Genomic DNA, 21,647 nt, shown 5'->3' with positions numbered 1-21,647 from the left:
ATCGAATACAAAAGTACGTTGGAAAAAAATGCTTGCTGCAAGCATTTCACTTGCAAGGTGTATTCCCACCTTAATCAGCAATGTTTTATGAAACTATGTACATCAGATCCGAAAAAAGTGTCTCAATTTTGATTCAAATATTTCAATCTATGGTCAATTATGAAATAGCTCAAACAAAACAAACAACATGGAAATCAAATGAAAACAAAAGTCATAATTGGGAATAGGTGTTATCGTAGTATTCTAAAATCCTATATCCCTTTTATATAAACTGAATCTGGTGGAAATGTCATTCAAACTGTCAAAACCGCGTCATAAAATGTTCTACACCTTCATGCACATGCACCATGACTGCGTTGTCTAATGCAATTTACTGTTGTCAACTCTTTCACATTAAGCAAATGTATTACCTTATTCCGAGGTTATGTTGACTTTAAACCGTTACTAACGTTCGAAATTTCATATTTTGACATTTTCGACTGACACCAACTTTACGATTAACTTTGACACTTCATTAGGCCAATGTATCACTTCAGAAGTGAAATTGATGTCGTTTGGTTAAGAAGAATAATCACTGAGAAAACAGTGTTAATTGAAAAGACATTACAATTTAAATTAGTGTATTTGAATTTCTAACAATTGTTTAATGTTAATTCCCAAAAATTTGTTAAAATGAAAATTAAATTAGTTTCATTTGCCTTCGCTCTTTGGGCAACTCAAGTGTATTCGATTGAAAACATAGCCAATCCTTCTAAATACCATCATATTGGTGCCTGTTATTATTACGATCATCCAAAATACGGTCGTAGCCATTTGACTCTTGTTTGCGTCAAAAGCTATGGTCAATACAACTTCTTTACATCGAACGTTTCATCAATTTGCTTGAATCACCAACAATTGAACAGCCAAGGGTATAGAAAAACATGGGTGGGCAGTATGAATTTCGACCAAGTTTGTGAACGGCCAGAACTTCCAAATAACCTATTTAAAGTGTATTCCAATCTTGACACTTTCAATATGTCGTACCTTGGATTAACATCGCTGCCGGTGAATATGTTTTGGCATGCTGCCAAATTAATCAGGCTGAACGTATCACACAACCAACTAGAGGAAATTCCATCATTTTTATTTCACAAAACCGTGAAATTGACTGAAGTCGATTTCTCATTCAACAAAATTAATACAATTGATGACTTTGCGTTTGCCGGTGATTTCAATTTGGAGAAAATGTATTTATCTCACAATAAATTGAATGATTTGAATGAGAAAATCTTCAAATATTTGTCGCATTTGAAACATTTTGACATTTGCGGCAATAATTTAGTTGAAATTAAACCAGGCCTTTTTTCATCCCTAACGAAATTGCAAACGCTAAACTTGGCATTCAATCGATTAAAGACATTAAATGCGAATAGTCTTCCTACGCACTTGAATCAAATGAAATCGCTTTCATTTGAGAATAATCAACTGCAGGAGTTTATTGGATTTAATAGCGCGCATATTGGTAAAATGAAGATCATCGGCATCGACAGCAATCGATTCAATTGCTCGTATTTGCATACTCTGCTCCAGTTGATTAGCTGGAAGAACTTGGACACAATTTCAAACCGAATCAACTGTTCGAACGTTGAAAGTACAACAACAGAAGCTAATGAACTTTCCACAACCACAATAAGGCCTACAACTATTTCGACATCGACAGCAGCACCGATTCTCTCGACGCCAAAACCCACATTGAAATCAACCAACACCGAGAACGTAACAACGACTTTTGATCCAAATGGAGAAAAGACTTTGGAAGAAATACACCAATCAACCGAAGAAAATGGAAGCATTGACTCAAGAGATCAAAAATTCGATGCCAAACACGAAAAATCCCATAAATTTATATTCATCGCTCTTTTAATCAATACAACAGCTCTGATCGTCATCATAGTCGTTTTGTTTTCGTACTGTCTATGCAAAAATACATTGAGAAGAAGCCACTTTACACAAGTAGTTTACGAACCCAACACGGCTGACTTACGAAATTATTTTGAAAATAAGGACTATGAAGAGATTTTTCCAAAACATTTGCACTCAAAATGTGACGACGCAATGTTTTATTGAACGAAATTTCAGTTATTTTTAATTTATCATCAATATCGATGCTCATTTTAACCACATTTTCTATATTTTTCTAATGGGATATCGTACATTTTTTCAAACAAATTTCTGTCAATAAAACTGATTGTAATAACTATTTTCTTTAATTCATTATAATAAAAATAATATATAAATTTATGAAACATTCTTTTGTTGCGACTTCGGTCAAACATTCGTTGTTGCGAATCAAAGCATACTGTAAATCGTGTATATGGTGTACCAGTTACAACCTAGGGGCTTATTTGTCGTCACGAGTCAGCAAGACTCGTATGATTTTCATGTAAATTAAAAATGATTTGCGCTGAATTCAGTAACTCGCACTGACTCGCACCAATTTACGGAGATTCGTGAAGACTCGAACGAATTCATACAAATATATACACAAGTCATAGCATAGAAAGTGTATGGCATTTATAGCAAATCCGCGAGTCGATGCAAATCAGCTTATATACACATTGCAAACCATTCGGATCTCAGCTTGTGTTCTATAATTCTTTTCTTATTCTGTTTAATATAGGCAACTGGAATGGATGTGAATTGAAAATGAAATGTATTAAATTGACAATGGAACTAAGATCCACGAAATGTTTTATGAAACATACGAACTGCACTTATTTTTGGAATGGGCAAGTCAACCATTAATGATTTATAACAAGATTTGCCATACATCATATGAATATATGTGGAGAATGACTTAATGTGTAAAAAAAATGCTTCGACACTTTTATTTTCATCAGATTGAATTGTTTGAATGAAGCATTTTGATGGATTCGGGAATTGTGATAAATCCATTTTGTGTTCAAATTCACAATTTTTTAGTTGATCTATATAACTTGACATATTCCGTATGAAGATTCGATGCGTTGCCAAAAATTTGGATGGAATTATATTTTCATAAATAGATTCAACTAACATTTCACGATTTTCGTTTATGAATTCCACCAATTTCAGCGATATTCTCTATGTAAATAAGAGCCAAAGTCGATCGACAAGCAAAGACTGTTTTTTTCTCGGGATTTCAACACCCAAAACATCAAATACATTATTGTCTGCCTTAAAAAAATAAAAAAACATTTCGAAACCAACCATTTTAAAATTTTAATTTTCTTGCAGTCAAAATGTGACAATATAAATGTTTTTAATGACAAAAAGTTGATTTAGTAGTCGATTATTGAGTGAATTGTGAGTTCAACTGGCATGCTCGTTGACATTTCATAGTTTCGTTCAGTGATTCGCCAATTTATATGAGAGACTCGTGAAGGACTCGCGAATCTTCATATAAACTCGTAAGATTCGTGCAGTTGCCTATATGTTTTGAAATGACTCGTGAGATTCGCACTGATTCGCACTGATTCGTATGACACATAAGCCCCTAGGTTACAACGTGTGTGCACAGCGCGCGAACTGAGACGAAGCGCCACTTCATGAGAAGTCGCGCGCCATGCACACACAGTATGCGTTGATGCATATTCGCAACAACGAATGTTTGACCGAAGTCGCAACTGGTCAAATGTACTGTGTACCAGCCGATTAACTAGTGACGTGCATCGCTGAGCAAGTTCCATTAAAGAGCCGATTGCCACAAAACAGTGCGAAGAAGCGGTATCAGAAGAGGAATAAGAAGAAGAAGTCAACTCGAAATTTCTTTTCCTTTTTCAGAATGCTAAGTCTATGTTCACGACATGAAAAGCAAAAATATTCACTCATTCAAAACTATATTCTTATATATCTCATGTATCTCAGTCGCCATTTGCTTAAAATCATGAAAAAACGTCAGAACAAATTTCAAATTTGATCAATGTTATTTCGGAAGTTTAAGATCACTTGATGAAAGTTCGATTTAAAAAAGGCATCAAAGTCCATCGAGGTGGCTATTATCGCGAACGGAAACAAAGGCCGCTCAAAGTTGTTACTTATAAGATTGCTCGGAGATTCAAGCGAAGGTCTTTCAACGGAACAGGTAAAAAACTGATTTCTGGCGCCAAATCCACATCACTGCATAAGACCAATCGTGATCGTCGCATTTCAACTGAATATGAAGCATTTTGTCGAGCAAACGTGTGCAAGATAACCCCAAAACTTGCGAACAAAAGAAAGCGTCGTGCCGTATTCAGAACAGCCCGTGAACATTTCATCCGTTCCATTGTCCAACGAAGCATTTCTCGAGCGATACTTACCTTTGAACATAACAATCAAAACATCAGCGATAATCCCATTGCCGACACGTTTTCTGTCATCATTAAGGCTCTCTTGGCGGAAATGAATGATTCGGAAAGCTGTGAAGTCTGTCGCAATGAATGTAAACTATTTGGACTAAACAGAGCCGATGCAAGTGGACAACTGCTGCCGCTGTTTAAAGCAATTGCACCACAAATGGTTTTTGCATTGATCAACATGATTTTTGGTGGCAATCAAAATTTGGAAGTGAAGTTTTAAACTGTAAGGTGGTAAAATTGGAAATGCAAATGTGAATGGGAAAATTTTGAAGTAAACGCGACTCTACTTAAAATATTTCTAATGAAAATTATTTCGTTTTTTCTGTTTTTTTATATATTTCATCTTTTAAATCAACTTTCAAAAAAAAACTCAAGACCGTTTGCAGTTTGGATGTTTGGAAGCGGAGCAAAATCAGAAAAAATTGTACTTTCACTCATTTTAATCTACATCCGTCTTGCACACTCAATATATGGATACAATCTTCTCGCTTTTTATTGCTATTTGTCACTAATAAATTCACAGTAAGATGCTTTTTTTTCCTATACAAGCTCATATTCATTGTAGAAAAAGGCTTTTTGAATCACAGTCAATGAAGCGCACAATTCATCGAAATAAAAATGTGAATTTTGTTTATTTCTTTCACATTGACTTAGATTCAACCTTCGTTCCACATGAACATTAGAACTAAATCCATCGATATCATGCACAAGTCACATGATTGCGCGATTCTTAAGCAAATTTCTTATTTTGAGCGGAATTGATTCAGTGTCGCAGGCGACAAACCACATTTCCATGAAAAAAATTGCATTTTAATGCGTCTTAATATGGTTATTTGATTAAAACTACTTTGTTGGGCTGATAAAAAGCTTCCTTTCCTTGATTTTTTTTCTGTGTTTGAAGCACAAGTGTTCAACCGGTTTCAAATTCAAGTCATGTTACTTGAATGATAAATCCCACACAAATTCAAAGCCTACTTCTACTGTGACTTCTTCAATTGACTACTAGCTTCATCAGACTTGTTCATTATTTCCTTCCGTTCAGACGTTTTTCCAAGTTAGTTTCGTCCAACAAAATGAAATTCGTTTTAAAATTTGCGATTTTGATCGTTTTGTCATTCGGCTACACGACTCAGGAAACAAAATATCAGCATTTTGGTGATTGTAACTTCATAAACAAGGAAACTATTGAGACAAATTTCTTTACATTCATCTGCACCCAAAATATCCGTTTGAATAAATTAATGACAATGTTTGAAGATACACTCACGTGCGAAAATGATCAAATTTTCTACAGATATTGGTTTGGCACGGTCGATTTTCAAGATTGCGAAATGCTACAAATTCCCACTGATTTATTCAAAATCTATTACAACATCAATACGTGTACAGTCATTTCAAGTGGACACTTTTGCGGGCGCCAAAAAGCTTATGAATTTGAATGCGTCGAACAATCAAATTGAGGAAATTCCATCATTTCTGTTTCACAATATGGTTGAGCTGATTGAAATCGATTTGTCGTTCAATAAAATCCGTAAAATTGATGATTTTGCATTCGCCGGCGCCTATAATTTGCAAAAATTGAACTTTTCCCACAATCAAATCGCTAGCTTTGACAAGGGAATTTTGGAAAGTCAACAGAATTTGATTCATTTGGATATTTCAAAAAATAAAATCAACATTTTACGAGCAGATACATTTGAAACTCTACGAAATTTGGTGATTCTAAACTTATCCGGCAATTTTATCAAAAAATTTGAACCAAAAATATTTGTTAATCTTGTGAATCTTCAATATTTGAACATATCGCAAAACAAATTATCAAAAGTTGAACCAAACACATTTTTAAATCAAACAGAATTGCAATCTCTGGAATATTTTCGCATCAGCACCAAATCAATTGAAATTGCTCGTGATAGGTCAAAATCAACTGCGAGAAATGAATGGGTTTACAAGCTACCTCATTCCCAACACAAAAATCGTTGGCATCGATACAAACAATTTTAATTGTTCATACTTGAAACGGACTTTATTTCCATCAATTACCTGGAATCATCTGGATTTAATATCAAACCGAATCAACTGTAGTTCAAGTGATGATGTTACCGAGCCCAGCATTGAAACAACTACCGCTGTGGTACCTGAAAAGACGACACAACCATACACAGAAGATGCTACAACCGAAGCAGAAATAAAAATAAATAGAGAAAATGCAGAAAATGTGCCAATTCCAGCCGATAAGCTTCATCCATGGAAGGAAGAGTCGGTTAAGAAGGCAAATAATAAACCAGTTTCAATAAATAGCGAAAGTGATCATATACAGTTAATGAAACATTTCGTGATGACAACGTGGATTAATGTCGTTTTTTGCATTATTTGCTTATTCATTGCTATAGTTGCCGTTACATGCCTCATACTGCGAAAACGAAAACCCAGAAGAAATGTTGTTACTAATGTTTTCTATCGTCAAAATGAAATTAATCTGCTAGAGGCATTGAAAGTATTTAGACCCCAGCTGATTTGAATCCACTAAATGAATTGGTTTTTCTATTTTAACGGCATTTAACATCGGAACAGTAACATACTTTGATCAAATATGTATATTTAGCAAATATTTACACAATTTTTATGGAATTCAATATCATAATTTCATTTGATACAATCAGTTTTCATATATTTTAAATTGATGTCATAAATTGTATCGTTTAATCTTTATATTTTCAATAAAATTGCATTTCAAACATGTTCACGTTCAGTTCGAATTCCGCAATTTTGTTCTTGTATTCTGACGCTCTTAGTTAAATATTTGAGATCGCAGCTTCGGTCAAATGTTTCATTTTGTTTTCTCTTCTCTTATCGTTCTCTTTGGAAAAATTAAAATGCTTATGAAAAATTCGTTTCATTCAATTTAAAAATCTAATCTCTTGATCTACTGGAACTCATTAGAATTTTATTTGAATCTCATTTGATTGGCAAAAAAAAACTTTGGGTGCGAATTAAAAAAAAATTATATTAGTAAAAATCCATTCATCTAGGGGAATATCACGCTTAAATTATTTCAAATATTTCAAAAAAATCCAATTTATCTCTAAGAATCTGTCGTATGAAATATGGTGGATATTTGTGAATACGGCGGACAATTGTGAATTTTTGTGATTATCAATGATATTTAAATGTATTTATTCGGATTTAATGCAAAAAATCTCAAATATCTCCAAAATCCACAAAAATCTGATTTATTTATTCGAAATATTCGAAAATATGTCATACAATTGATGTTTATTTCAAATATCTCAAATATCTCACAAGATTCAGGAGCGTGATATTCCCCTAGCCTTTGATATCACACTCTAACGATATTTTGTTGTCTAAATGCAAAATTTTGTTCAACCAACTTTAGTGGAAATGATAAAAGTTGTTTACACAAACCTCAACATCCGTGTCAGTCGACACTTGTGTGGACGAAGTGCAGATTTTATCGAAACACAAATGGGAATTTTGTTTATTTTGTTCACATTGACTTAGATTCAACCTTCGTTCCACTATGTTCATGTGGAACAAAATCCATTGCAGAAGCCACTAGATTGCACGAGTCAATGCGAATTTCTTCATTTGAGCGGATGTGATTCAGAGCCGCAGGCGACAAACTACATATACTTGATGAAAATTTCATCTTAATATGTCTTAATATGGAACCGAATGCGATATAAACATGTTAATCCCACGCAATTCAGAGGAAATATTTTTGTTTACTGTGTTACTGGAACACTTACAACCTTCGCGATTCGTTTGAAACGTAAAATTAGTTCATTATATTGCGTTGAAGTGATCGCATCAGATCTTTATTATTCTTTGAATTTCGGCCAAAAAAATCCATTGTAAAAATGAATCGAATGTGGTTTATTCCATTCGTTTTGACGTTGATTCATGTGGCACATTCGGCACGATACCAAAACATTGGCTCGTGTTATTATTTCGACGGTTCGTTTGCCGATTGCAATTTAACGCTCATCTGTGTCTCGAGTGCCGCTTACCACAACATTTTCACGGATGACTCGAAAACCATTTGTGCGAACCAGCATCTTTACGCAGAATACGAGGATGGATATCGGAAGCCGTGGATAGGAACGATCAACTTTCAAGACTGTGAACGGCCAGTGATTCCAAGTAATATATTCGAGTTGTACAGCAATGTGCACACGTACAATATGTCGGATTTGGGTTTGACATCACTACAAATGAACAGTTGTCAGCACGCCAAGAACTTGCTCAAGTTCAATGCTTCAATGAACAAAATCATTGAATTGGGTAAAAACCAGCTCGGCGACTGTAAATTTCTCATCGAAGCAGATTTTTCATTTAATCGAATCAGCAAAATCGATCCGGATTTTTTCCCTGTTGAAAATCAACTGGAGCTTTTAAATTTACGCTTCAATAATATTAGTGAATTAGCCGTTCATTCGTTTCAACACCTCGTCGAATTGAAACAACTTTTATTATCGAACAATCAGATTATTCAAATTCCAACATTTTTGCTGCACACAATGAAAAATCTCATCGAAATTGATTTTTCGTACAGTAAAATCGCAAAAATCAACGCGTTCACCTTTTCCGGTGATTTCGAACTTGAAATTCTCAACTTATCCCATAACCAACTCGTTTCTTTGGAATGGAAATTTTTTAAAAACGGAAATCTGAAGCATTTAGAGCAATTAGATTTGTCGAGCAATTCGATAGGGGAAATTAAATCGGGAACATTTTCATCGATGATCAACTTGCGCGTACTGAATTTGGCACAGAATAAATTGAAAAGTCTGAATGCAAACATTCTTCCGCCACGAGCAAAGCATTTGAAAACACTTACGATTGCCCAAAATCAGATGCAAGAACTGATTGGATTCACGAATTATAGAATTCCCAACGCTAAAATTATGGGCATGAGTGAGTTTAATTGCTCGTATTTCAATACTGTATTCCAATCGCTCACTTGGAAGCACGTGGACGTCGTTTCGAAGCTCATCGAATGCAACACGGTCAATGAAGGAACGGATTTCAATGACTACAGCGATGTCACCGAATTCGATGAAGATGAAATAGATGATGGAAAGGCGAAAAAACAATATTCAACGGTAAAGGAACATAATGAAAGTGGATCAGGTTTATTAGTGTCTACGTGGATCAATGCCATTTGCCTGATTATCATCGTGCTTGTGTTGGTCTGGGTTGTTTTTCACAAACAATTGCCCAAGAAAAACTTTTTCACCAGCGTTCTCTATCGCCGAGGTGACCACGAATCGTTGAATGTTATCGAAAACAACGGATACGATGTGATTGATAAGAGAGCATACGAAATTTAGACATAATCTATTGGCGACTTACGATTATTTTACACGATTTATGTCAGAATAATGATAATTTTATTTTGTATATCTTGAATATTAAGCTGATTTTTGCTCGTATTTGCCAGCGAGAAAAGAAGATTTATTGAATTTTAAATTACTAACGCTCACTAAACTTTTGTTAAGCCATAGACGTCTTGCGTTAAATGAAATGAAAAATAGATTTCAATGAGTATTTTGTAAACCATCAATCTCTTGATTAAAATATATAATATTTATTTGGAAGAATGCAATAATTTTGTTTCATTCATGGTATGGTAAAGAATTTACATTTTATCGTTTAATTTGAGTGAAATGAATTATTTTGGACGCTAAACTCCAATTTGTGTTGCACAAGAGAGAAAAAAAGAGGTAAGAATGGCATTAGAAATGGCCACTGAGTCGTTTTGATTCAGGTTGTGCTTCAAAAAATCTTCCAATTTTGAAATGATGCCATCATTCAAAAATGAAAATTTCAAGTTAAAATGCAATTTCGCAATTTCAAATGAATTGCATCAGTTAAAAAATAACAAAACTGTTTTCGGAAAAGTCAAAAGTATAAGTATGCAACAAAGTAATGAACTATAGATAAGAATGTTTAAGATTTGTGCCAGTCTCCACCAGATTACAACTTGAGTTTATCTTACTGTCGCGACTTTGTTAGTTTTTATCGAACATAAGCTTGTTAACCTTCACGACACAAAAGAACGCATCATTATCCGGCACTAGCCACATAATTTCACAACATTTCGACGAATTTCTTCATTCGAAAGGATGTGATTCAGAGCATCGGACGATGTAAAGTGTGACTTTGGCTTTGGTCTTTGTTCGAAATGGGAATTGAAATGGCAAGCGATTAATGAGCACAGCACCCACACATTTGATAACATATTCCGTTTCGTTGACAGTAACTAATGTCATCCAAATTAATATACTTCAGTCCATAAATGCTCGTCAAACCCTTCGGCTGTTCCTTGTGAAATAAAATAAAAAAGTCATTAAAAATGAAATCCACATTAATTTTGTTCACTTTAGTTTTTGTCATAACTCAAGTTTCTGCGGGCATCATCGAAAATATCATCATTTCGCCTCCAAAATATCCGTACATTGGCTCTTGTTACTACTACGACCCTGTTGAAAATTTAACATTCGTTTGTGTCGAAAACGCGCGTCAACATAACTTTTTTACCTCTGCTCCATCCATGTGCTTAAATCAACACATGTTTAGCTGTTGCCGGGGTGGATATCAAAAACATTGGATTAAGCATATTAATTTTCAATCTTGCGAACGACCAGAGCTTCCAAGTGACTTTTTCAAAGTGTATAAATCAGTTTTGACTTTTGATATGTCGCAATTGAGATTAACATCGCTGCCAGTGAATATGTTTTCGGATGCTGCCAAATTAGTCAAGTTGAACGTTTCGAATAACGAAATCAGCGAAATTCCATCATTTTTATTTCACAAAAACGAACAATTAACTGAAGTTGATTTCGCATTCAACAAAATCGAAGTCATCGATGATTATGCATTTGCCGGTGATTTTAATTTGGAAAAAATAATTTTATCTCATAATCAAATTGCTAGCTTTGACAAAGGAATTTTGGAAGCCCATTCAAACTTGACACATCTGGATATTTCAAATAATCGAATTAGCATCTTGAAAGAGGATACATTTGGAACGCTTCGCAATTTGGTTTCTCTGAATTTATCGAGCAATTCGATCAAAAAATTGGAATACAAAACATTTGAAAATCTTGCGAATCTTCAACATTTGAATTTGTCGCGTAACAATTTATCGGAAATTGAACCGAAGACATTTTTGAATCAAACAAACCTACTCTCTTTGGACTTATCGCACAATAAATTGATGAAATTGGACATTCATGTATTCACACCACGGCCAGATCAATTGCAATTGCTTGTGATAGGCCACAATCAGCTGCGAGAACTGAATGGATTTACGAGCTACCTTATTCCTAACACAAAAATCGTCGGCATCGATACGAACCAATTTAATTGTTCATACTTGAAACGAACGTTATTTCCATCAATCACGTGGAAACACTTGGATTCAATAGCAAACCGAATCAATTGTAGCTCGAGTGCTGTTGTTGAAAGTACGACCACTGATGCTACCACTTTTACGACCACAGTGAGATCAATGGCAACAACAACAAAATCGATATTAGCATTGGTATCATCAGACGCTCTTCTAACAACGACACCAACCGTGGCTGACAACATGACAACAACAACGATTGTTCAACGCAGTCCAATCAATGATACATCAGAAGGAAAAGTAACGTTATCGGACGAAAAGAATCAACCACCGAAAGAAAATGAAAGCAACAGACCGAATCCTATAAATGTTGAAGCCAAACATGAAGGCACAAGCAATTCCGCACACACTACATTGTTAATGATCAACACACTGATTTTAGTAATCATCGCAATCGCACTAGTTTGGATTTTGCTTCAAAAACGAACACCCAAAAATAACGTTTCCTCGCAAGTCACTTACCATCGAAATGCGGCTGAAGCGTCGAATTGCGTGGAAAATAACGAATACGAAGAGATTGTTCCATCGGTGCAAAATGATTGCAATCGGAATTCACCAACCAATCGTCTCCTTTATTGAACAGAATTTCACATTTTGTATCGCTTTAACCACGAATCATGCAAATATTTTAAGAAATAGTTCGACAATAAAATTCGATTCTTAGAAGAAAATGTTCAACATACTCCATTTTATCGCTTAATTTTTCTTACACCGAAAAAGGTTTGAGTCATCAGCTATGGAACATGAAATTTGATAATTTTTCAACGTTTGAAATGATGTGATTCATACGTAGTATCGAGCGATAAAAAGCATGACTTAGCTTTAGTCATCATTTGATTAATTCGTAATACTGTGATTAATTCGGATCAACAATGATGGATGAACGCAAAGCTTACACATTTTTGAAATAATTTTCCATTTTAGGATTGAAATAAACAATGTGTCCAAAACGCATAAATGCGGCATCGCGTTAGGCAGTTATCGCATAATTATCGCGCGATAATTTTCTGCTTGCGTTGCCGCAGAATACGATATTTCAATAGCCGTTGTCTTACGACGCACGTTCGTATTGCTTTACACATATAACGAAGCGAACGCAAGCGAGTGTCGCAAGACGACGGCTATTGAAATATCGTATTCTGCAGCAACGCAAGCAGAAAATCATCTCGCGATAATTATGCGATAACTGCCTTATGCGATGCCGTATTTATGCGTTTTGGACACATTAGAAATAAAAAACATACAAATAAAGCTATTATTCAAGTAAGTTTTAGCTGATTTCAATAACATTTCAACAGATTAAATTAGTTTCAGTCCACAAAAGCTCGTCAAACCGTTCGGTTTCTTGTGTATAAGTAGTGTATGGGTATTCAATCATCAGGGTCCATCAATAACGATCGTAAAATTTAAAACAAAATTGAGGCAATACGAAAATTTAAATAGAATTCTCAATAGAATAAAATTCAATCAATGAAAATCAATTTGATTTGGGTTGCTTTAGCTTTTTTCGCCGCTCAAGTACTCGCTGAATATTTGGATATTGATCGCCTTGAAAAATATCCGCACATTGGCGCTTGCTATTATTATACCCACAAAAACAGTGGAAAATGTAACTTAACGCTCGTTTGCCTCGAAAGTAGTCGACAACATGACTTTTTTACACCGAGTGTTAAGTCAATCTGCTTAAATCAGGCTTATCAGTTCAATAACTGTTGCAAGGAAGGCTATGAAAAAGATTGGATAGGCAGCATTAGTTTCACGAACTGCAAACAACCAGAGCTCCCTAAAAACGTCTTTAAAGTGTATCAAAATATTCACACTTTCAATATGTCATATCTTGGATTAGAAACGGTGCCAGATGATCTGTTTTCGGATGCTGCAAAATTGATTAGATTAGATTTGTCGAGTAACCGAATCGATACTTTGGCAGAAAAGGCATTCGAAAAATGTCAGAAATTAGAGCTATTAAATTTATCGGGAAATATCTTGAGCGAAATTAAATTGGGAGTTTTTTCAAGTTTAACGAACTTGCAAACACTCGACTTATCTGAAAATCGATTGAATACGTTGGATATTAATGTTCTCTCGATGCAGTTGGATCAAATGAAATTGCTTTCAATCAGGAATAATCAACTGCAAGAGCTTAATGGATTCAACAGCACGCGTATTGTTAACATGAAGATCGTTGGCATCGACAGCAATCGATTCAATTGCTCGTATTTGAAAACTCTGATCCAATCAATCAATCGGACACACTTGGACGTCGTATCAAACCGAAATGAATGTAGCCCGGGCAATGGATTACCAACTAATTCAGGTAATGAATTGACAACTTTAAATCCATTAAATAAAAAGGTGGACGAAACGATTCATGAAAATTTCAAAAGCCAAAATGAAGATTCAAGGAATTCAACGCAAACAATTTTGTTAATTATCAACACAACGCTTCTATTAATCATGACAATTACACTTATCAGTGCACTCGTTTGGATGCTGATTCGAAAACGATCGCAGAAAATAGATATCTTTCCGCAAGTTACTTACCGTCGAAATGTTCAACCACCAAAATCCATTGAACAAAACGAATACGAAGAAATACGAAATAACATCACTGAACCGCCAGCGTATCTTGAGCCATTGGCATGAGCTATACCATGAGCTGTCAATATTGTTAAGTGTAGCTTAATTCGTTTCATAAATGACTTCCAAAGATTATTAAATTTAAAAAAAAACTGTTGATAAGTAAGCTTAAAATTTGCACTCTGTATCAGTCTTCATTTGCATAAATAATAAAGTTCAAACTCAGTTTTTATAATTTGCTTTTTTAATTTAAAAAGTCTTTTTCCCCTCTGACAGAAACTAAAACAAGTTTTTAAATGTGAATTTAAGATTTTGTTCAAGCTTGGCATATTATTTGAATAAATTTTGAGATTTTTGTTCCCACATTTCTTTGGTTTTTTTAAAAATACAAGAACATGGAATGATGGAGCAGGTGGAATAACAGGGAGTACCACGTTTCAATGTGTGGCCATTTCATCGTTGTATTGTGACTATGATAAATCAAGTTCGATGCCAGTCACCACTAGAAAAAATTACAGTTTGAGTCCGTTTTTATCGAAATTCTGAAAATTTTCATCCAAATTACTTTGATTTTTAATCATTTGTGCACCAAAAGTAAAGGAATGCATAGTTTTCGAGCATAAACCACAAATTCTTGCATTTTTCCAAAGAATTTCCCTATTAAAAACGATGCGATTAAGAACACCAGGCGATATGAAGTGTGACGTTTGCTTTAAACATTGTTTGACCAAGCCTCGATTTCATGTATTACTTTACATTAAAGCCGTCAAATGACTGCTGCTAGCGACATCTCACTGCGACAACGTTAACTTCAATTTACACCATGCACTTCTTCTTCTTCTTTTTCTTATGCCACTTCTTTCCGTTGTGAGTATATAGCTTACGTTGTCGCAGTAAGATGTCGCTTCAGCACCATATGGAAAAAGCAATCAAGACCCGTGTTTGACATTCAAATCGAAACTGAGTAATTGGGATTAAACATGATTAACATGAAACTTCCATTTTTTTTCATTTCAGAAGTAACTGTTTATGTAAAAAAAACATTAAATCAACTTTTATTTGTATATTTAAAGTTCATTATCAATATCAGATCAAAATCGTTTTGTTTTAACGATAAATCCCAAATATAAAGACCGTTTCAACTGTGTCCTCCAGTCTGGTTCATTATTTGCATTCATTCAGGCGGCCTTTTCAATTAGTTCGGTGTAACAAAATGACTTCGATTTTAAACTGCCTCATTTTGATAATTTTTTCATTCGAATATACCGTTCATGGAACGAAGTATCACCAGTTTGGTGATTGCAACTTTATAAACAACGGATTTGATAAGAAAAATATCTTCACCTTCATTTGCACCGAGAATATCCGTTTGAATGAGTTAACGAAAATGGTTGACAGGCAGCTCACGTGCAGAAATGGTGAAAGTTTCTACCAATATTGGTTTGGAATCGTGAACTTTTTTGATTGCGAAATTCCACAAATTCCCACAGATTTATTTAAAATCTATTACAACATTCAGACATTCAATATGTCATCGCTTGGTGTGCAGTTGTTTCAAGTGGACACTTTTGCGGATGCCAAAGAGCTTATCAAGCTGAATGCATCACACAATCGGATTGAGGAATTGCCATCATTTCTCTTTCAAAAAACGGATAAATTGGTCGAAATTGACTTGTCATTCAATAAAATCCGTAAAATCAACCATTTCGCATTTACCGGCGCCTTCAAAATGCAAAAAATGAACTTGTCGCACAATGAACTCACCATCATTGCCCGAGGAATTTTGGAAAATCAAACGAGTTTGATTCATTTGGATATTTCAAATAATAAAATCAGCATTTTACGAACGGGCACATTTGATTCACTTCGAAATTTATTATATCTGAATTTATTGAGCAATTTGATCAAAAAATTTGATCCAAGAATATTCGATAATTTGATGAAACTTCAGCATTTGTATTTTGCCCGTAATAATTTATCAAAAATTGAACCAAACACATTTTTAAATCAAATCGAATTACATCATTTGGATGTATCCGGAAATCAGTTGGGTGAAATTAAGGAAGAAACATTCAAAGAATTGTCTAATTTAAAATTCTTGAATTTGAAAGAAATGAATCTGGTTAATTTTGACTTTGCCACAATCGGACATCTCAGCCAATTGGAGAAGCTCGATATTTCAAAAAATCACCTGAGAAACTTGGATTCGATGTCAACGTTGAAGCGTTTTGAAAAGCTGAAGGATTTTGACGTGAGTGATAATAATTTGGGAAATGGTGGCGATTTGATACGACAGTTACCATCATCACTGACATCTCTGGATATCTCCGGGAATTATGTGGGTGAAATCATTTCGAATATGTTTTCAACGCTCAATCAATTGGTTAAGTTGAATTTAAGCCGTACAAATCTTCTCAGCTTCAACATCAGTGCAATTGAACATCTTAGGAGTCTGCGTTGGCTTTCGATTTCTCAAAATGGCTTGAAGAAAGTGAATTTTACATTATTGTCAACGGATTCGGTGATGTCATTGAATTCCATTTATTTGGATATGAATGATTTGAACGAGTTAGACACACTTTTACCCGAACAATTTCCGGAAATTCACATGTTGAATATTTCAAATAATCGATTCTCATGCAAATATTTGGACAATTTTAAACTACAATGGATACAATCAGACATTAGATCCCCTATGTTTTATGATGATGGATGTTTTGATGGAACTGAATCATCGACAACAACACACCCAGGTATTTAAAGTTCAAATTTTGAACAGGAGGAGCCTCTTTGGCGCAACATTCAAAAATTGTTCTAATTTTTAAGTGTAATCTTACAATATTCCAGATCATGATGGTTCTTCAAATCTGGTACTGTATATTGTTCCTCCTTGTGTAGTGATTATCGCTGTTGTGGCTGTAGTTGTGGTAGTTCCGGTGGTACGACGAAGGCGATCGAAGGAAAATGGAGTGCAGACAACTGTTGTTTACACTCAAGATGAACCAACAATCAAATCTGATGTGGAGAATGTGAATCCAGCCAATCATTTTTACGAGGAAATCAAAGAAAGGCCCACCGTATATGATCGACTTAGATTCGAAACTGATCCGATGCCATTATCACAACACACACTTACTCACTATGATAATGCTAGGATTCTCAAACACGAATGACGACAAAAAGAATGAAATGAATGATGATTAAAAGACAAATTGATCATTAATTTTAGAATGTGCTCGATTCAATGATTAATTTCAATGAATTGTACGAGCTAAAATGAATCAAAACTGTGTAATCCAATGTTGAATGATTGTGGATAAAAAATTGTACTACACATTTAACGAGTAAATATTTTTTTCTGATTTTTTTTCTCGTGTCAACATTGAATATGACTCAATAAGGCATTGACATTATTTTTAACTCTGAATTATTTATAGAACCAGTTTCATTCATTTTCGTTTAAAATTTTTATCACAAAATTAAACATGCATTCAAAATGCAAACAAAGAAATGGAAATAATAAAATTTTAAACGAAACTGCGTTACATACCACTCCATTTTATCGCTTCATTTTTCTTACACCAAAAAAGAATTGAGTTGACTAGCTATGAAACATGAAATTTCCAAATAGACGCTATTAAAAATTAACTTAAATTGAACGACGCGAGCGCCCTACAATTTCAAAGGGCACATCAATGTAATTTTCAATTTCAAATTCGAACTAAACAGCGCGGCAATTCAAAATGTGACGAAATGTACTGTCACCAGCCGCCCTATGGAAACTTCAGGATTTTTTTACGTTTTTAACCGTATGATTAAGAGCATCGAGCGAGTATGACGTTGTTTTAGTTATTACTTGATATTTCAATCGAAACTGATTAACTGGTAGTGAACGCAAAGCTGACACATTTTAATGTGATTTTCCATTTTAAGATTGAAATAAACATAAAAATAAAAACTATTTTTCAAGTAAGTTCTGACTAATTTCAATTAAATTTCACAGTCAGCAATAAATATACCGTATCATCATCAGTTTAAATTAATTTCAGTCCACAAGTGCTCGTCAAACCGTTCGGTTTCTTTTGTATCAATCTCGTATTCGGTTGCTCGACCATTGATGTTCATAAATGTGAACCATAAAATTCAATACAAAAATTCCAATAGATTTGAATAAAATAAAATTCAATTGAAAATTATTGAAAATGAAACTCAATTTGATTTGGATTGCTTTAGCTTTTTTGACAGCTCAAGTACTTGCTGAATATTTGGAAATTGATGGCTTTGAAAAATATCCGCACATTGGCGATTGTTATTATTACGATGATGTTTCTGGAGAAAGCAATTTAACGTTCGTATGCGTCGAAAGTAGTCGCCAACATGACTATTTTAAATCCGATGTTTCATCAAAATGCTTGAATCAACATATTTATATAACACCCGGAACCGGCTCAAATGGATATTCCAAGGCTTGGATAGGAACCATAAATTTTCAAGATTGTGAACAACCAGAGCTTCCAAAAAACCTTTTTAATGTGTATAATAATCTACATACTTTCAATATGTCGTACCTTGGATTAACATCCCTCCCAGTGAATATGTTTTCGGATGCTGTCCATTTGATCAATTTGAACGCATCACACAATCAAATAGAAGAAATTCCATCATTTCTGTTTCACAGCAACGACGAAATGTCCCAAATCGATTTTTCATTCAACAAAATTCGTACGATTAGTGACTTTGCATTCGCCGGCAAACTTATTCTGCGAAAATTGGACTTGAGCCACAATCGAATCTCAGCATTTAACAAGAAAATGTTCGACAGCAATGCGATTTTGAAACGCCTAGATATTTCGAAGAACCGAATCAGTATTTTGGAAAAGGATTCATTTGAAACATTACAAGAGTTGGTGCAGCTAGATTTGTCAGCGAATAAATTGAGTGAAATCAAAACAGGAGTATTTTCATCTCTAACGGAATTGCAATTGCTCGACTTATCTGAAAATCGATTGAAGACGTTGGATATTAATGTTCTCCCGATGCAGTTGGATCAAATGAAATCGCTTTCAATCAGGAATAATCAACTGCAAGAGCTTAATGGATTCAACAGCACGCGTATTGTTAACATGAAGATTGCCGGTATTGACACCAATCGATTCAATTGCTCTTATTTGAAAACTCTGATCCAATTAATAACTCATAAACACTTGGACGTCATTTCAAATCGGATTGAATGTAGCCCAGGTAATGAATTAACGACTTTAAATCCATTAAATAAAAAGGTGAGCCCAACAGATGAAAAGAATGAACGACCGAATGAAAGTAAATGTGACGAAACGATTCATGAAAATTTCAAAAACAACAATGAACATTCAAGTAATTCAACGCAAACAATTTTGTTAATTATCAACACAACGCTTCTATTAGTCATAACAATTGCACTTATCAGTGCACTCGTTTGGATGCTGATTCGAAAACGATCGCAGAAAATAGATATCTTTCCGCAAGTTACTTACCGTCGAAATGTTCAACCACCAAAATCCATTGAACAAAACGAATACGAAGAAATACGAAACAATTTCAGTCTACATGAACCGCCAGCATATCTTCGGCCATTGGCATGAGCTATGGCCATGAGCTATCAATATTATTAAGTTAGAATAAGAGTGGCATGAATGGTTTCATGAATGACTTTCAAAGTTTATAATAATTTAATAATATTTTAATTTAAAAAAAATAAACTGTTGATAAGTACGTAAGCTTAAAATTTGCACTCTGTACCAGTCTCAATTTGCGAAGAATAAAGTTCAAATTCATATTGTCTTATAATTTGTTTTTGTTTTCAATTTTTCATTCAAAGTGACCCGAAATGACTGAGGGCAGTCACTGTACGCTAAGTTATACAAAAAAAGCGATATCCGCCACGATAGAATAATCGCACAACACTTTCGCTAGTTTCTTATTTTGAAAGGATGTGGTTTGGAGTGTTGGCGGTAGAAAGTGTGACTTTGAACTGAAAAAAAACTTGAAATTGTTTTCATTTGTGATTTTCGAGTGAATAGCCCACACGATATTTTTGTATTTCGTCATTGTAACAGCATTTAATGTCATGATCAGTGTTAATTTGATTCAGTTTACAAGTGATCGTCAAACCATTCGATAGTTCTCAATTAGAAGTCTGAATTAAAGTTGTGAAAATTGGTGAAAATGAACATTTATTTCGTTTTATTCGCTTCAGTTTTGTCAACAGTTCAAGTGTTTGCAGAGTCTACACAGGCTCCACATCGTGTGAAATATGAGAACATTGGCGCTTGTTATTATTATGACGGTCCATATGACTGTAATTTGACCCTCGTGTGCGTCGAAAATAGTCGCCAACATGACTTTTTTACACCTTACGTTTGGTCATCCTGCTTGAATCAACATCTTTATGAATCACGTCTAACACGCTCGGATAGGTTTTCTAAGGCGTGGATCGATAGCATAAATTTCAACGACTGTGAACGGCCAAAGCTACCAAATGACCTATTCAGCGTGTATTCCAATCTTCACACTTTGAACATGTCATATCTTGGATTAACATCGCTTTCAAAGCATATGTTTTCATATGCTGACAATTTAATCAGACTCAATTTATCGCACAATGGAATCAGCAAAATTCCATCATTTTTATTTTACGAAAATAAGAAATTGCGAATATTAGACTTGTCACGCAATCAATTGAAGACTTTTAGTGCGGACATTCTTCCAAAGCGCTTGGATCGAATGGAATCGCTTATGATTGGCAACAATCAATTGCGTGAACTGATTGGATTCAACAGATCGCGTATTTTAAACATGAAAATTGTGGGCATGGACAGTAATCAATTCAATTGTTCGTATTTGAATACTTTAACCCAGTTGATCAGCAAGAATTTGGACTCAAATTTATATCAACTCGACTGTGATTTGGTCAATGTGAGAACAGCACCAGTTACCATGATGACGAGAATTTTTACGACCACATGGAGAGCATGGCCAGAGGAAATACCATCGGCAACAGCGTTCCCCGCCCACTCATCCACAACATCAACTCGTTCACCGCCAACAACACCGACTTATCCACCACCAAAACAGAGCCCATCCAAAAGTGTAATAAGAATGATGATGAGGACAATGTCAACGACGACGACAACTGATCTACCAAAAAGAACAACGACATGGAAAGAAAAAGTTCAACCAAGTAAAGAATACGATGACTCACAAGATCAAAAACTCGATTCCAACCATGAAGG

The 21,647-nt window shown here is 34.6% G+C and overlaps 4 protein-coding genes across 4 annotated transcripts; all 4 read left to right on the top strand.

Annotated features, from left to right (window-relative positions):
* The first annotated feature begins 88 nt into the window (after positions 1-88).
* Positions 89-2,115, top strand: LOC129568260 (leucine-rich repeat-containing protein 15-like). The gene has a single exon (XM_055445934.1). It carries the CDS (start codon positions 673-675, stop codon positions 2,107-2,109), a length of 1,437 nt encoding a protein of 478 aa, XP_055301909.1. The 5' UTR covers positions 89-672; the 3' UTR covers positions 2,110-2,115.
* A 5,394-nt stretch (positions 2,116-7,509) lies between these two features.
* On the top strand, positions 7,510-12,233 carry LOC129568259 (podocan-like). The gene has a single exon (XM_055445933.1). The coding sequence runs from the start codon at positions 8,243-8,245 to the stop codon at positions 9,713-9,715; it is 1,473 nt and encodes a 490-aa protein (XP_055301908.1). The 5' UTR covers positions 7,510-8,242; the 3' UTR covers positions 9,716-12,233.
* Positions 10,741-20,099, top strand: LOC129568128 (uncharacterized). The gene is made up of 5 exons (XM_055445695.1): positions 10,741-12,367; positions 13,643-14,436; positions 16,424-17,129; positions 17,224-17,546; positions 18,573-20,099. The coding sequence occupies exons 1-5, from the start codon at positions 10,741-10,743 to the stop codon at positions 19,995-19,997; spliced, it is 4,875 nt and encodes a 1,624-aa protein (XP_055301670.1). The 3' UTR covers positions 19,998-20,099.
* On the top strand, positions 13,038-14,561 carry LOC129568261 (leucine-rich repeat transmembrane neuronal protein 4-like). Its single transcript, XM_055445935.1, has one exon. The coding sequence runs from the start codon at positions 13,267-13,269 to the stop codon at positions 14,440-14,442; it is 1,176 nt and encodes a 391-aa protein (XP_055301910.1). The 5' UTR covers positions 13,038-13,266; the 3' UTR covers positions 14,443-14,561.
* Positions 20,100-21,647: the final 1,548 nt, after the last annotated feature.

Source organism: Sitodiplosis mosellana, unplaced genomic scaffold, assembly GCF_009176505.1.
Source record: "Sitodiplosis mosellana isolate CC-2019 unplaced genomic scaffold, AAFC_SMos_1.0 Smas_scaffold_17, whole genome shotgun sequence".
Classification (NCBI taxonomy): domain Eukaryota; kingdom Metazoa; phylum Arthropoda; class Insecta; order Diptera; family Cecidomyiidae; genus Sitodiplosis; species Sitodiplosis mosellana.
The sequence above is the reverse complement of the archived record's forward strand: the minus strand, read 5'-3'. Positions and strand labels throughout refer to the sequence as shown.

Excerpts from the sequence above, each read along its gene's own strand:
- LOC129568260 (XM_055445934.1), top strand. The coding sequence starts at position 673 with ATGAAAATTAAATTAGTTTCATTTGCCTTCGCTCTTTGGGCAACTCAA.
- LOC129568259 (XM_055445933.1), top strand. The coding sequence starts at position 8,243 with ATGAATCGAATGTGGTTTATTCCATTCGTTTTGACGTTGATTCATGTG.
- LOC129568128 (XM_055445695.1), top strand. The coding sequence starts at position 10,741 with ATGAAATCCACATTAATTTTGTTCACTTTAGTTTTTGTCATAACTCAA. Across the intron at positions 14,437-16,423 it reads CAGCGTATCTTGAGCCATTG|TTGGGTGAAATTAAGGAAGA; the intron begins GCATGAGCTATA and ends TCCGGAAATCAG. Across the intron at positions 17,547-18,572 it reads CTAGGATTCTCAAACACGAA|TTGAAAATGAAACTCAATTT; the intron begins TGACGACAAAAA and ends AATTGAAAATTA.
- LOC129568261 (XM_055445935.1), top strand. The coding sequence starts at position 13,267 with ATGAAAATCAATTTGATTTGGGTTGCTTTAGCTTTTTTCGCCGCTCAA.